The sequence below is a fragment of the Excalfactoria chinensis genome, chromosome 2, assembly GCF_039878825.1.
Source record: "Excalfactoria chinensis isolate bCotChi1 chromosome 2, bCotChi1.hap2, whole genome shotgun sequence".
NCBI classification, from domain to species: Eukaryota; Metazoa; Chordata; class Aves; order Galliformes; family Phasianidae; genus Excalfactoria; species Excalfactoria chinensis.
Window position 1 is genome coordinate 21,162,004 of NC_092826.1, and position 16,524 is coordinate 21,178,527.

At 43.0% G+C, this 16,524-nt stretch overlaps 1 protein-coding gene across 1 annotated transcript in view; it reads right to left on the reverse strand.

Annotated features, from left to right (window-relative positions):
- The window catches only part of LAPTM4B (lysosomal protein transmembrane 4 beta), a 61,690-nt gene extending 49,266 nt beyond the window's left edge, over positions 1-12,424 (reverse strand). The window contains exon 1 of the mRNA XM_072330168.1: positions 12,239-12,424. Within this exon, the coding sequence (XP_072186269.1) occupies positions 12,239-12,334 (96 nt within the window). The 5' untranslated portion in view covers positions 12,335-12,424. The remainder of the gene's footprint in view (positions 1-12,238) is intronic.
- Positions 12,425-16,524: the final 4,100 nt, after the last annotated feature.

Below are 16,524 nucleotides of genomic sequence, written 5' to 3' on the forward strand. Positions count from 1 at the left end.
ACACAGGAAAGGAGGCAGTAAACTTCTCCACACCTACTGGGATGTGGGTAAAGTAATAGATATAAATTGCAGCAAGGAGGAATGTAGGTAATGCAACTTGCTGAAAAATCAGAACAATCAGATGGTAGAAGAGATCATCTGGAGGGGTTTAGGAATCCTCATTGCTGCATTTTGTCACAGAACAGTTAGGCAGTTTTGTGTTAGGAATGCTGTTGCCATGGTCTTGTCATGTCTTTCTATTCTTGGTTGGCTTCCAAGGCGGGTCAGATGACCATTAAGATTCATATTAATCTACAGACCTTCTCAATTTTTAGCATTATATATAACTTTATATTGCAATCCAGTTATTGCTTTATACTCTTTTGTGGAAAACCAGAGGACAGATAACAGTAATATATAAATGTTACTTAAGGAGAGCACTCAAAATAAGCAGATGAACAGAAACTATAAATGTATATCATGTCGCTATTTTAAAGGCATGCCAGTTTAGTCTTTTGTGCAGACACAGACAGGAAGATTTGTGAAATACTGACCTAGGCATTCTGCTTTCTCCATGCGGATTTGCCCAGATTCAGATTACGTGTTGGTCAGCATAGTCTTTAAGTCTGTGTACAGAGACGCAGGATGTGTTTTTCTGAACTAAAGCCTAGTGCAGTCAGTGGAATCATTCCAATGCATCACTTTTCTCATCTGCCGGGTTTTTATATTCTGATCCTCATAATGATCTTTGAGCACCTCCCAAGTGTGCTGTCAGCAATGGAAGTGAAATACACCAAGTATTTATTTGCTCAGCCTCTTTCTTAAGAAAAGAAAGATGTGCACAGCTGGGTGTGTTGCATTTGTTGGGGATTTTCTTTTGTTTAGAATGTGAAGCAACCATTGAATTTTGAACAATGCTTTAATGCATATGTTTAATATGTCTAAAACCTTACTGATGTAGCATCTTCCAGGGACACATTATCAAATAAAAGAGCATATAGTGAATCCCTGTTGACATATGTGGTTGGTATGAAAGTTGAAATCTGATCTAGGAAAGCAAAGGAAGTTTTGCTGCCCTCTCAATAAGGCCAAGATTTCCTTCAAAAGGCTTTATATTCCTTCAGCAGCAAATAAAGTAGCAATTAATGAACATTATTTAGAAAGTATTTTAATTGTGCCATGTTTCAACAAGCAACTAAACCCTATAATTCTTTGATGGAACATGTTGTTCTTCTTTTATGGACTAAGAAACAGAAAAACGTTCATGAACATGCAGCAAAGTGGTGATTGGTGGTAAGCATCAGGTGCAAGATTTTCCTCTGTCAGGTCAGAACTCTGACCAATGGGTTATAGCCATAGCTCTACCCAGAGTGATGGGAGAGAAACCCCAGGGGCACTAAGAGGTCTTGCTGTCCCTGCCAGCCCTGCTGTGACCTCTTCATCAATGGGAAGGAAGATAAACCCTCTGTTTTGTAGAAATTCCAGTATATGTAGTGAAAGAAGGAAAATACGGGTTATTCTGGAGGAGACATGGATTATTCCTTCTGGTCTTACAAAATGATTTCAGATCTCAGTGGAAGACAAAATTAAATATCAACAACTGTGTGAGAGACTGCATGCAGGTGAGAGGGAGCGGGGCAACAAGCGCTGAGAGCAGGATCACACCTTCAGCCACTGTTACTGCTCCCATCTGTATAGCAATAAAGAAACAGCAGCTGTGTATGACATGAGGCTAGTCTGCTAGAGGGAACATGCAGTGTCTTAAAATACAAGGAAGCAAACTTGTGTATGCCACTGCCATCATCCAGAGTTTGGAAACAACATAACATGCTAAACTTAGAGACCTCTGCCACCAACGAGTTAGTTGTCTTATATTCCACATTGTTTGTTCCCAAGATGAGAAGTGACCCACAGAGTCAAAATGCAGAGGAGAGGTGTATCATTGTGTATCAACACTGCATCAGCAGGTGCTGAAGAAATGATTACAGCTATAATTTCAGACCCCTCACAGAGCTGTGAGTTGCATGGTATTTATCTCTGCTTATCTAAAATTAAAACAGTAACTCCTAAAATCATACCATCCATACAGACCTTTTACCAATACCTAACCCAGTCAAATGGAGAAATATTCTAGCCAGTGAATGACACAGACGACTGTAAGCACTGAAAGAGTTGTCAGGAGTTGCAGTAGAGTTCATTAAGTTTATGTTTGCTCTGATAAAGGAATTTAGAACAGAAAATATTAAGCTTATTTTGATACACTGCATTAAAAATACATGGATGTTTTTTTATTGAACCTCACAGAGTCAGCTCTACAAATATTCCACTTCTCCAAAGACTTCCCAGTGCAGTGAATTCCTCATACTTATAGGAAAAAGTAAGAAGAAAAGTAGCTCTATTTATACTGAGAATTCAATTCATAGCTGCAACTACACATGTACATATCTGCACACAGTCCATGTGATGAAAGATGTGCTTTTAACTCTGAGTCTCATTCCCAATGGTGCTTCCGATCTGCAACTGGCACAGCCTCACCTTGAGCACCACATGCCATTCTGGGTACCACAGTATAAGAAGGATATAAAACAATTAGAAAGCAAAACATGATAGTGCTCTTTGTCTAGAGGGGGAAAAAAGGACACTAGAAAAAAAATATATATCAAAAACAAAACAAAACAAAAAAAACACCCACATCTTTCTCGCACCTTGAATCTAAACCAAAAACAGGTCTGTAATCAGTTTATAATACTTGGATACCTGAAGTCAGTTTTACCATTAGAGAAAGAATGTATAGAAAATGTCTAGGTAGGCTACTTTGACAATCTCTGATTTTCTCCATCTGCCTTTGCCTTCTCACAGATTAAGTTTTTGTGGATATCTGACTTCTGTAGGGAGCAGTCAAATTATGTGAGAAGAAAAGAGGGTTGGTATGTGAACAGCTTCATTATGGATCTCATGGAAATGGTTCAATCAATCATCTTCCCTCCCAGGGCACCGAGGAGCCAGAAGCTACATCTGAGCATTTGCCATACTGTGGCCTAAACTCCTGGGAAATGGCAGAGCAGAACAGTTCTGACTAGCAGAGCAGATACTTCTCCACCTTCTTTCCGCTATGTAAGCTTTCTGTCTCGTGTTAATTGAAGTATATCAACTCTCCAGTTCAAGGGGCAGGGAAAAGCTGCAGTTATGTTAGTGATGCACAAAGTAATTAATGGTTCTAGGAAGGAAACTCTGTCACACTTGTCTGGCTTTTCATCACATATAACAGCCTGAAGGGAAATAGAAACATGGCCACGTAAAGTTGGGTTAAAGGGAAATCCTTCCCCCATTTCACCAGTGAAATTTGTTAATACACATCATTACTGAAGATATAAGGAAGAATACAGAGAAACTGAGAGGTTTTTTTCAGGAAATGCATTTGTTTGGACATATTCCAAGGCATCTTAAAAACAGAATATTAACTTCAGATTATTGTCTGAACTTAAAATAGTAGGAGAACCAAAAAAAAAAAAAGTCTTCCTTGCAGAAGCCATTCTTACTTCCCTATGTGGTTTCTTAAAGTTTATTTCTGACTGCTACCTGAAATGCTTCACTGACACTGGGAGAACGTTAGCCAGACAAGAAATAGCAATTAAGTCTCCATTTGATCGGGAGAAGTTAGGGTAGAGCCTGCAATTCCTGTTGCTTAGTTTCTTAGTTTTGCGTATTATTCATAAAAAACAAAGAATGATCCAGGCGAGCTCAAACTAGTCTAGTACAGAGTGAATATTAAAGCCACTGTACAATAGAAATCTGCATAGGAGTATTTTAATCAGGCTTTATATACAACCTTGACTTCTATTATTATAATGACAATAAGCATTGTGCTTCAAATGCTGAGCTGATTAAATTGATATAGGAAGTCCAGCATAATTTATCAGCACTCTTCTATAAAAATGACTCAACTACTGCTGCCTGCCAGCCCTAAAACCCAAACCACAAGAGGCCTGTCACTAATGAAATATGGTAATGACTAAATTTACAAAAGAAAAAATAGATGGATAGACAGTACACGATGCACACTAGAGATTTCTGTCTCCCAACAGATAGAGTTTAATTTGTTATATACTTAATCTTAGTGCTTCTGTGATTTTGGAAAATAAGGTACATATATGTAAAGTTATTGGTGGATTCTTTATTACTTTTAAATTGTATTTAAAGAAAGTTTAAACTCTGTTCAAGGTTCTGAAAATGGACGCTGAAGCCTTCTACCTAACTCTGGGAAAATACAGTCATACAGAAACATTTGAAAAACGGTGTGGACAGACCAGCTCATGTTTTCCACTGAAGCACACCTTGGTTCAGGATGCCATGGAGAACTAGAAAAGAACTGGCATGCACTGAAACTTCACTAGAATAAGTGTTGTTCAATTAGTCATTTGGGGTTGGTTTGGTTTCTGCTTTTGTTCTCAACTTCTACAAATGTATTTTTGAGCCTCAACCACAGAAGGCAGAGGACAGCCCTGTTCAAGTGATGTGAGTTTGGTTATATCTCATGAGCCTGAATGCTGATTTGGAATAGTGACACAGGATGGCCCAGAATACCCAGACTGAGTTGCCACCCCCTCTCAACATGTGCTGCTGAACCACTGAGAGGAGCCTGCCCTGCTTTTGGCAGCAAGGCATGTACACCTGCTAAGGCAGCAGTTTGGGTATGTAAGGAAGAAGAGGGCACACACCAAAGAACGGTGCATCACAGATAATTACTGCAGCATGATCACTTTTATTCAATCTGCCTGAGCACAACAGTTCCACAGCTGGAAAATGCTCCTTCACAAGGTGAAAATCTTCCACAAACTTGTTTCTGCCAAAAACATTTGTCCTGTCTGTATTAAGTAGATTAATGTACCTCCTGATGGAACAAGACCTTGCTCAGCACAAGTCAGGAGTGAAGCGAAAAACAGACACAGCACTCTGAAAAATCTCTCCAAGCCAGAGGACTAAGATCACAGGAGCAGGAGCTGACTGTAGACATACGAAAGCAAGCAGAACCACGGGAGGTCCAGAACAGTGCACTAGGCTCAAGTCCAAATCACTTCCTTGGTGATGCCTTGCTGGCAGGTTCAATGCCTCAGATGGAGCAGGAGCACCTTCAGCAATTGTTCTTCACTTCCTATTCTACTCTTCAGAGATTTGGGGCTTTGAACCTCAAGTTCAGCTGCAGAGCACCACAATAACTTGCATGTGCGTCTTCAGACCCTGGCCACTTTCATCTTCCATAGTTTTGCAGTCAAATCATGACAGTCAAATCACAATAACATGAGAGAGGAAGAAGGCAATAGAGGAAATTAATTCCTGGCTGTTTTGCAACATCCGTTCCATATGTCCAGGAATATACAAGACTAATTGCATTTTCACTGACGTCAGTCTAATCAACAGTCAGTTTACAAAGTGCAATGTGTACTCACTAGGAAATACTAACTTTCTACAGAACTTCTAAACACATTTTACTAGATTAATGTAACACCTCCTTTCCTTTCTGTTACTACTTTCATGATTTTTGTATTACATGTTTGAAAAACAAAAATAACGTACTGTACTCCCAGCACATCTTTCCTTTAATGAGCATTTGTGTGAATTTAATTCCTCTTAAAACTGCCTGTTTTCTCACAGGAGGTAGACAGCTGTTCACAAAACTTTTCATTTACTGAATTTTTTAATTGGAAAAAAAAAAAAAAAACAAACAGCTGTGTCATTATCCTGGACAACTGATGCAGATTATCAGCTCCGGTTGCAATAATTCATTCCCTCTGGGAAAAATCCTACTGTGGTATTTGGAGATGATATAAGAAAACCTGCACATGCAAGGTGATTAGAGCTTAAAGAAGTGCTCAGAAATCCTGGTGTTGTGTTACAGGCTAATAAACAGTTCAGTAAATGCATGCACTGTCCAAAAGATGCTTACAAGGAATTTTAACCCTCCAATACCTTAAAAAGCGTATTAAACAGAAATATTAATAAACACACTGATGTGTGACAAACTCAAGGGAAGACTGACAAAATGCTGTTTCTGCTCCTTGTGCAACTCAAGTAGACACACAAAACTGGTTATTTTCACTCAGAACAGAAATACAGGTAATGTAGTATACCAGGTACCACAAATCCATCCTTTTTTCAAGTAAACTTTCTGGCCTGTTCATGGATTAATTCGGTCATCCATAGTTAAGCGTTCTTTCAAGTTGTTCTACTGACTGTACAACATAAATTTCTCACAATTTGGTCTTCATTTTGTAATTTCTTTTTTTCAAAATCTTCCAATACTTGCAAGTTTGAAAACAATAATTTATTATTATTATTACATTTTACCTTCCTTGAAAGGTCTTTTTCATCCTGTTCAAGTGACATGTACTTACAACTGCTTGCTGATGTGAGCAGTCCTAGACTGTTTAAAGGTTGCAAGTGTGGGGACAGAGTAACTTAGAGGACCTTGGCGTAGGTATTTTTTGTTTACATGCACAGTCAATGCTGATCTCTGCTCCCTGCCAAGTAAGCCTAGATTTCAGTAATCTTCTAACTGGTATTTAAGCACGTCACTATACAAGCAGTTTTGCACAGGCCTTGGAAGGGAAAAGGGAATAAATGTAACCTAGTCACAAAATATGTACCTTAATTTTTTTATTTTTCTATTTTTTACATCAGATCAAGCATGCTCTAATGATCTCAGCAGAATGTTCAACCTGTAAACCCATTGCACAATGAGGGCATGGTAAGCAGTACTTTTCTTTTGACTTTCAGAATAAAAAGTTTACTATCAGTACATTATTTCATCCATTAGGATGCAATCCCTTTATTAGAAAACTAGAATGCAGACAGAAACCATTAAGCTGTGTGCTCAAAGAAAAAAAGTCCAGCACTGAAACATCACAACTAACAATCCATCCTGAGCCTTCCACAAATAGAAGCTCAAACGTCGAAGCCACCCTGGCTAAAAACCTAGGCTTGCTCTATTTATATTCTTCCCACATGTCCTTCAGAGGGTGCTTCAGCAATCTGAATAACTCGCAGTTATAAAAGGTTCTTGCTTTTCCATTAGATGTTATTTTTAGGCTCCCTCGCAGGGCCCCGGAGTCAGTGCGGAGCAGCGGTTCAGCTCCTGTGGTGCTGGACAGCTCCCGAGGCAGCCCCGGGGTCCGAGCCGCCCCAATCTGCTGCACAGCACCAAAGGCATCTCCTTCCTTCAAAGTTGTTTGTTTTCGTTTTCTTTTTACCCTTCTTCGATTTTTTTCCCCCTAAATGTCTCATCTTTCCCTTCCACAAGTCGAATGAATATAATTGCTGTTGTCCCTGATGGTGTCAGTGGAGACATTGGGTGCTGTCTCGATTCAATTTATAGGAGGGAGAAGAGGTTTTTTGGTATATGTATACCCAGAGTGAGATTAAGAAGCAACGATTCAAATGTTGGTCTGACCAGTTTATTACAAATCTTAATCAGGGAGATGGAGAAGGTGAGGATGGACAATTTAGGGTGATGGGGAAGGGAAGGCAGGTGATAGAAAAGATAGAAAGAGGCAAGAATTGCATAAAGCGGGGACAGTCACCACCAGGATCCAGCAGCAGTCCTGGTGTGAGATGTTCCAATGGTCCGAGGCAAAAGGGCAGAAGGGGAGAGCAGCAGCAGTGTGGCCAGCCTTGGGCAGCAAGCATGTAGAATGAAGAAGACGCAGGGTAAGTCCAAGAGGGAGGAAGCAGAATTCAGGTAGCAGGTCCAAGAGGGTCTGTCAGCAAGCAAAACTTCTGTAGTGAGGGATCTGATAGCAGACACCTATCCTCATAGTTGTTGATCCCTCTTTTATCCTCCTTTTCCCCTGCCTATTTGACATCCCTGGGTGCTTGAGCAAGTGTCATGTGAGTGGCCCGAGATGGCCATCTTCCTTGAGATAAGTCCACACAAAAGACCACTTCAGGGCCATTAAGCTGCAGCTTATCCCACTGTTGTTGCCCCTGGCCTTGTCCATCTGTGGCCCTCAGACAAAGGATTTTTTAACCCTTGCTCAGAACTTGTCCATCAGTGTTCTTCAGACAGGATTTCTCAACCCTTGCCCAGGACTTGCTTGGACTTGTTCATCTGTGTCCTTCAGCAAGCTTTGAGTCAGTGGTATAAAAGAATAATCTCTTACAGGTGTGCACAAAGCACCACTGCTGTGCATCATAGAATCACAGAATCATCAAATTGCTCAGATTGGAAAAGACCTTAAAGACCATCGAGTCCAACCACAACCTAACCATTCTACCCTAACTAACAACCCTCTTCTAAATCATGTCCCTGAGCACCACATCCAAACGGTTTTTAAGTACATCCAGAGATGGTGACTCAACCACCTCCCTGGGGGGCCTATTCCAGTGCTTAACAACCTTTTCTGTAAATAAGTGTTTCCAGATATCCAAACTAAACTTACTCTGGCACAACTTGAGGCCATTTCTCCTCATCCTGTCATCTGTATCCAGTGAGAAGAGACCAACCCTGCTCTCACTGTAAGCACCTTTCAAGTGTTTAAAGGGAGCAATCATGTCTTCCCTCAGTCTCCTTTTCCCCAGAGTAAACAGCCCCAGTTCCTTCAGTCTCTCCTCATAGGGTATATTCTCCAAGCTCTTCACAAGCCTTGTTGCCCTTCTTTGGACCTGCTGCAGCACCTCAATGACCTTTCTGTACTGACGTGCCCCAAACTGAACACATACTTAAGCCAGTGGAAAATTCTTCTGTGACACTATCAAAGCATCTGATATTGTTTCTTCTTTTTTATATATTCTTTTTCACGTGTAAAGAAAGTGGAGCCTATACACTCAGGAAGACAACATGCTCTGTGTATAAATGATGTTGCCAAAGGATTCGTTGACTCACTGATATGCAATGGATCAAATGGAGCTAACAAGAATGACAGCTCTACCTTGGATACCGGTACCGGGGGACTTTAGAACTGAAGTAGCCTCATTTCAGAGGCTTTGAACAGCATGCTGATACAAACATCTATATCAGAACTAAGCGACTGGAAGTGACTTTCTAATTTTCCTTCTTTCCCTGAATATGACACCTCTAAGACTTTTGTGTCCCAAAGTCTTCTGCTTAATTACTTCTGTCCTTATGTTTGATAGGTTACTAAGAAGCATAAAGTTCATGTTATGGGATGAAAAACAGATAACAGCCATCTGAACTGAACTGGTTCCCCAGATTCTGAAATACATATTACTTCCAAACAGCCTTTATGAACTTTGTATTTAAATTCAATATTGCAGCACATCTGAAGTTCTTCTCCCCAGTACAACACAGCATTTCCTGAAGTGCAGGGTATCTTGCAGCCCTACAAGACATAGATCTCAGGAATTTCCCTCTGGCTGACTCCTGGCTGCTCCATCCTTTACATTGTATGTTTTACGCTGAAGTAACTCAGTGCTTTGTAATAGTACATATATGGTATGGTGCACGGTGTGCAGTATAATATCATGTAATGCTGTATTATATTAGTCTAGGCATGATAGCAAGAAGACCATGGCTGTACCAAGAAGAAACTACTGAAATACAGTAATCATAGAAACATTGGTATCCAGAGATCCACTATGTTCTAGTATAAAGCAAAGTTAAAGACTTCTTTCCTAACTATTGATACTTTCCTAACTATTGATACTGTATGAGATCATTAGTAGTGTTTGTGATGTGTTTGTGATGCATGTGTTAGAAATGCACACAGTACTCCTTCCCCCATCTATGATGGAAAGTGCTCTGACCAGACAGCCCTGATGATTCCATCTGCTCTCCCTGCTCTCCACTATTCGTAGCATCCCAATTAAAACCAAAGAGCTGAGACATCATCCCAGAGGCATGAACTGTTTTCCTCCACATTTACTCAGACATAAAATTCTACCACCTGAAATGATCCTAACTCAAAATCTGCTGTATGTGTGAAAACACTGTGTTAAAAGTCCACCAAAAATTACAAGCTGCTGTTTTTTTCTTGCACTATTGATGCTTGCACTACTGAATCATTGTGTTGATAGTCAGAGACTCAAAAAGAATTACACTCCATAGGTAGCAAGGTGTGAAAAGGCCACAAGAAATCATTTTCTTCTCTAGGAGGATTCCTTTCCTGAATTAATGTCCCGGAAGCATAGTGGCAAACAGCATAGAGAATACATATTGGTGTGGTGAGAAAAATCAAAGGGTTTTAATTTCTGACTTTATGCTCATAGCTCATTTGTGGTTTGGAGTAATGCAAGCAAAATGAATGCAGAGAAAAAAATTACCACCGGGCTGGCACTGATTTTTATTTGTATGGTATCAGTTGATTTTCTGGAAACTGATAGTTTCTTGTACGACTTTGTAGACCAGACTTTGCTACCAGAGCAGCATTTACTTGCGGAACTACCCATTATTTACCTCCTAACCTGGTAACCTAGCAAAAAGGTTTAGTGTTTCTTATCAACATACATCACAAATTCTATTCATAAAAGTCTACCTTAAAAATGAAAATCTTTATGATACAGGAAAAAGGGCAGAAAGCAATGTGTACACTGGGATGTTTTCTGTTTAATGTCAGTTTGTAGTCATTCAGATGCCTGCTCTGAAAAAAACTGTAAAAGAAGAAGAAGCAAAGCAGGAAGGGGTGTAAACAGGAACTGATAGTTATGGAAGACTATTTTAAAATGGATTTGTCAGAAAATGGTATGTGAAAGTGGGGCACTGGCTTTTAAACATTAGTTCACTGTACTGAACAAAGTCTAAAGAGCTCTCAGGCGTTTCTTTGTATCTAAGACCAATGGATGCACTTAATTCCCTCTTCCTCAAATATTTTTAGCAAAAAAATCAGTGTCCCTGTCTTCATGGAGCTGATGTGTGGAAGTTTCATTCAGCTGAAGGCAGAAAGTAATAATAAGCATCCTGCAAGAAACGCTCAAAGGCTTTCAGGTCCTAGTCAAACTAATTGAAACAGTTGTGGCTGGGCAAAAAGGGCATCTTCAATGCCACAATTACTACAGATACTGCAGTCTGTGGATATTTCATAAAGCTATTAATCAGAAGCAAGAATAGCTCAACTGATGTATCATTTTCTAAAACAGTGAAATATGCATCTTATAGGACATAGGGTATATTATATGATTTCTGGGACTCGAATGTCAACCCAGCCTTTCAATTAAGCCAATTGAATTTATTTAATGAGCTGTCCAACAATGGAGGCCAGCCCTGAACTTTTCACTTCCTTCTGAAGGGAATTTCAGTAGTTAGCAAACAAGCTTGGGCCTAATCTGCTTCCATCCGCAGCCACTTGAAAAATGACGCTCGGCAAACAGCTCTGGGTGGCCTTGGCTTCTGATGGAGATGGATGTGTTGTACCAAGAAACAGGGAAGGAGAAAGAGGCTGAAGCACATCTATGTAACCTAGAGCAATGAACCGGCTCTTTATTGCCATGACACATTTGCAAACACTGCGACTACGGCAGGGCTGGCTCCAGGAAAGCGGCTTTCCTGGAATTGCTACCCAAGGGATTGAGAAAAGATTTACAGCGGTGGGAGAAGAGCTGTGGGCTCTGTGTGCCTTCTCCTGCGCCTTCTCCTGGCAAGACAGCTGTGTCCAGCCATTGCTTGGATGGATGGTGGTGACCCATTAAAACTGTGTCCCAAGGGTCAATTCCTCACTCCCTTCCTATAGCTTTCCTGGCACCTGATGCCCACAGCATTCAGCTCAATGCCGGGCAGATGAAGCTCCAACGACCAGCACTTCTCTGACACCGAATTCCTCAAGAAGCAGCAACCAGAGAGGACAGAACCAGATATTCAGGGCACACTTCAGGCAGACTCCACAGCCATCCCCAGCACCACAGCCTGAGCTGGGGACGGGGGGGTTGGGAGGGAGAGAAGCCTGCATGTCACACCCTCACCCCCAGCTCGGGGTGAAAATGTGAACTCGGCTCGTTGTCCGAGACCCCTGCCTGAGAACCTGTAACCTGCCGTGCTCTGTGTCGACAGTCTTGCCCCCCCCCAGCCCCCACCCCGGTCCTAAATACACATTGATTTTATTTCCCAGAGCAGAGGATCAGCGCCAGCCTGTGCGCGCGTTAAAAGGAGCAGCGAGGAAGCACCGGAGCTCACCCGAAGCCACGGTGCTGGTAACGGGGAGCGGGGCTTCCCCCCCAACCCCCAGACCCAGCGGGTGGAGTGCAACCGCGCCGACCCACGAGACCGAAGAACCCCCCCACCCCGGGGGGACGCAGGCACGGCGGGGCCGCTTACCAGGTACCAGACGCCGAGGATGATGGTGCCGGTGCGGACATGGCAGCAGAGGCAGCAGCTGTTGGAATAGAAGCGCGCCCAGGGAGAGCTCAGCATCTCCGCGACTCTCGGGGCTCCGCGCTCCGCGTCTCTCGCCGCGCTGCTCCGCGGGGGCGGTGCTGGGCCGGGCCGGGATCGCCCCTCCCGGCGGGCGGGACCCGCGGCAGCAGCGGCGGGAGGGGGCTGAGGCGGTCCCGGAGCGGTCACAGCAGCCTCGGGGGGCTCCTTGGGGGGACCCGTGTCGGGAAAATACTGCAGAAGGTTCTGCCAGGAGCTCTGTACGCCCAGCCCGACCCTAAACGTTATTTTCTCACATTTGTTTTGGCCGCCTACCAAATCGCACAATGTATCTTCAAAATGTAACCCTGGAAAGTACCCAGATTGTTCTCTATATGGTTGCTTTGGGGCTCTTTATTACGCATGGATATCTGCACCCAACAGTGAATCCCAGATAAAAGCTGACTTGGCACAGAGGAACATTTCTGATTATACCTCATCCCTACTCATAAAACCACGGTAGTAAACTGGACTAAAAATCCTTTAAGCGAGAACTTTACATAACCTCCGTTTTTAGAGGGTGGAGACAGGGAATGAGGAAAGGGGAAAGAGACAGAAACAGGTATGAAATGGTCTGGTCATGTACACCACGATCTGAGCAGGACACTGGTCGGGCTGAATCCAGTGCCACCGCAGCCTGCCCTGTGTTGCTGTTCAGTCCTTCCTTCCTTGCCTCTGTAGGAGCAGATGCCAGCTCCTGGTGGCACATGTGAGAGCTGTGGGACAGAATGAAGGCACCCGGGGCTGTGGTGTCAGCAACTGGGATCAGTGGAATCTCATTGTTTCCCATCAATGGCTTTGATCCTGATGTCCTCAGAAGATAAAGGAAGAATGAGAGGCCAAATGTTAATTACTTTAAAGTGGTTTCCTGTATAATTATTAATTTCCATTCAAAAAACCTGATGGGAAAGATGAGGAAACATCAGAGTTTATATCACATACCAGACTCACAGGCAGAGCCTAGAGAATGATGAAGTTCAGTCTGCTCCTTTCTACTTCTGTTTGTGTGGCATGATAGATGCTTAGCAGACAGAAGTCCTAGTCCCTGCCTTGAAGCACAGATAATCCTTGGCTGGGACACCCAGTAACTTACAGCCGGTGCCTCAGAACTGATTATTTGATGTGTTTGTCTGGCTGAGGCATTTGCTCAAGGTTAAAGTTCTGCTTTAAGTTCTGCTTATCTATGATAAACATACTGGGTGTTCCTCTTCACGACTTCAAGACTTCAATAAATAAGAGCAACAAGAACAGGCATCCTTGAGGTGGGGGCACAAATCCAAGGCAGAAACCAATTAGAAAAGACAAGGTGTCCTTAGAAAGCCTGTGTCCCTGTGTCCAGATATGGATAAAGTGAGTGGGACACTCCCTAGGTAACCACCAAAGACCCCCATGCAAGTGCAGAACATTCAAATCTATTTATGTAACCTTCTACTTATGTAATCTTATGAATATGTAATAGGTAGTGTGACATACGTATTAGATAGGTGCATTCTGAACATATTTGACTTTAAATAGAAGCCAGTGTGAAGACTCAGCACATTTGATTTGTGGGGATTTCCCTATGCAGAATAAAGTAATATCTCCTCTCTGGACCCTCGATTCTTGAATGAGTTTCAGAAGATCAGACAATTAGCACAGGGACCCCACTAACCAGCCCCAGCTTACTCCTGCTTCTAGCTGCAGTGACAAAGACATTGCTGCAAACTGAGTGAAGACAGAAAGATGCAAGGTGGTAGAAGCGGGGGTGACCACAACACAGGTTACAACATGAGGCTTACAGCGCTCGGATGCACAGCGAGACATTTTTCTCACAGGTAAATGGATTTTGATAAGACAACGTGACATCTGCGAGTTGAGCATAGAGATCTCTCTGCAAAAATTTCATCCTGTGGAGAATTTGCTTTCCTGCCTTGGCTCTGGGTGAGTTCCCTGGAAGGAGGCCTGGCTGGCAGGATACCAGCATCAGGCAGCAGTTACTGGAGGATGCAGTGCTTGGCATCATTTTGATGTCCTCGTTCCAGACTTGATATAACAGCTCACACAGCCCCTGTGCCACACACTGCCCTGCTAACAGCGAGGCTGTGCAGCCATTAGGAAATCTACCTGTGTTGCCACACACGCCTTTAAAGGCCTAGAAATTACAATGTCATCTGAGTATTAAGTGAGAAATTCGTCAGAAATGGAGGGGTTTGCAAATATGCAAAACTTGATCATAGAATCATAGAATGGTTTGGGTTGGAAGGGACTCCTTAGATCATCTAGCTCCAAGCCCCTGCTCTAGGCTGGGACACCTCCCACCACAGGTTTTTACTGTTTTGTTTCAGAGCCCATGCATTGCTCCAGCCACAGTCTTCACAGTTCAAGTCACCATATCCTTCACAAACAACAAATTCTTCTCACAGAGGTGGCTGTGAATCCACCACATCTGATCTTACACTCAGCAGCAGAATGGTGGCATGTCATGCCAGCGTGCATTACTGACAGCTTCTGAAATAGATGAGATCTGAGTTTTGTCCAAGACTCCTAGGGGTACGAGAGGCAATCTGGAACTCTGCCTTCATTGCTCCTCTACTCAGAAAGTGATGTATGTACACTCAATTAAATAAACAGTCCACATGCCGGCACTTATTTTAATTGTGCTGAGAAAATAGATAACCTTTACATTCCAGTGGGAAAATTCTCCAAGTGAAGGTTTGATTCTGCAAGTTAAACACCACAGAGAGCAGAACCTTGTCCAGTATTGCTCGGCTCATGTTGGTGTGGGCTGCAGTGCATTTCCCAGAAGAGAAATGCAGACTCACAGTTCCCACCCGGCCCTCCTTCCCATGGGCTGTAAATCCCAACTCTGGGCTCATGCAGGGCCCTCAGAATGCCCTTAGAGCCATGCCAGCCAGCTGGAGAAGGACCCAGCCCAACTGCTCTTCATTGCCAGTGCTTGTCTGGGTTGCAAGCTGTCAAAAGAAAAGGCATATTATTTCCTGCTTCTGCTGTTTACTCTCCTACATGTCCCTGGTGATGTCCTCACTTCAGGGGACAAGTTTTCCCTCCTGCTTGCAGCTGTTCCAACCCATCTGGTACTTTCTTGTGCAGTCCAGTGCTCAGTAGAGCTGGTTGCTAGTACTCCTCCCAACGTTTTAATGTCTTCATGACCAGCTTGGAAGCTGCACATCACTCCAACCTTCTGTCTGCACCCATAGTCTGTAGAGATGATAGGGCATCACTCAACCAGTCCTGAATGATCCCATTACATTGCAGACCAGGCCTGCCTGCAGCTCACACAGGGGCAGCAGTTGGAGCCCTTTCAAAGTGCCAGTGATTGACAGTGGGATCAGCCTCATGCTCCAGGGTAAGCAAAGAAGTCAGTTGTTCTGTATTTGGCCAGGCTAAGAGCAGATAAGAGAAGAGTTAAACATTGCCCTCAAACCAAGGTCTACGTTTTGTCTTTTAAGCATAGGATTGGGAAATTACCTGTGATTGTAGTAAGGGGTGATTTTAAAGATCAGGTTCTTGTTTGGCCAGGTCCAGATCCTGTGTTTCAGGATGGCAGCAATGATTTAAGTATTTAGGGCTACAGAAATAGTTAATGCAATCAAACCTAAAAACAAACAAACAAACAAAAACCCCAACCAACCAACAAAATACTCTCTAAAAAAACCCAACACCTTCCCATAAATAGCCAACACCAGTTCTGTACCACAGAGAAGGACCAGCAATAAAACTGAGCTGCTGCAGCAACACAAAATGGGTTCCAAAGGTCATTCATCCTCCTGGATTGAGTAAAACATCTCAAGGTGAGAACTGTATATTTCTTCAATACATTGCAAAGGGGCTGCAGGCTCCTCGGGGATATACTTCATTCTGCATGGAGAAACTCTGAGTCCTAGCATGCAGGGTGGGAGCATTCTGCCCTTCTCAACACATTTTTCAAGGCACATTGTGGGATTCTCAGCGTTCATCTTGGCTGTGCTTCTACCTGCATCATTCCTCCAGTACAATCCTCCAGTATAAATATATATATAGATCCCACCTTGATCAATGGGATGCTACACTGGCAGGCACTGCATAGACAAGGGATGGCACAGCCCACTGAGAAGATACCTTTGGGGTGCCCTCAAAGGGTAGAATACCTGGTTATGCTATGGCGTGGGTCCCTGCACTTTGTGGGATGACCAAAGTCCCAACACGACAAG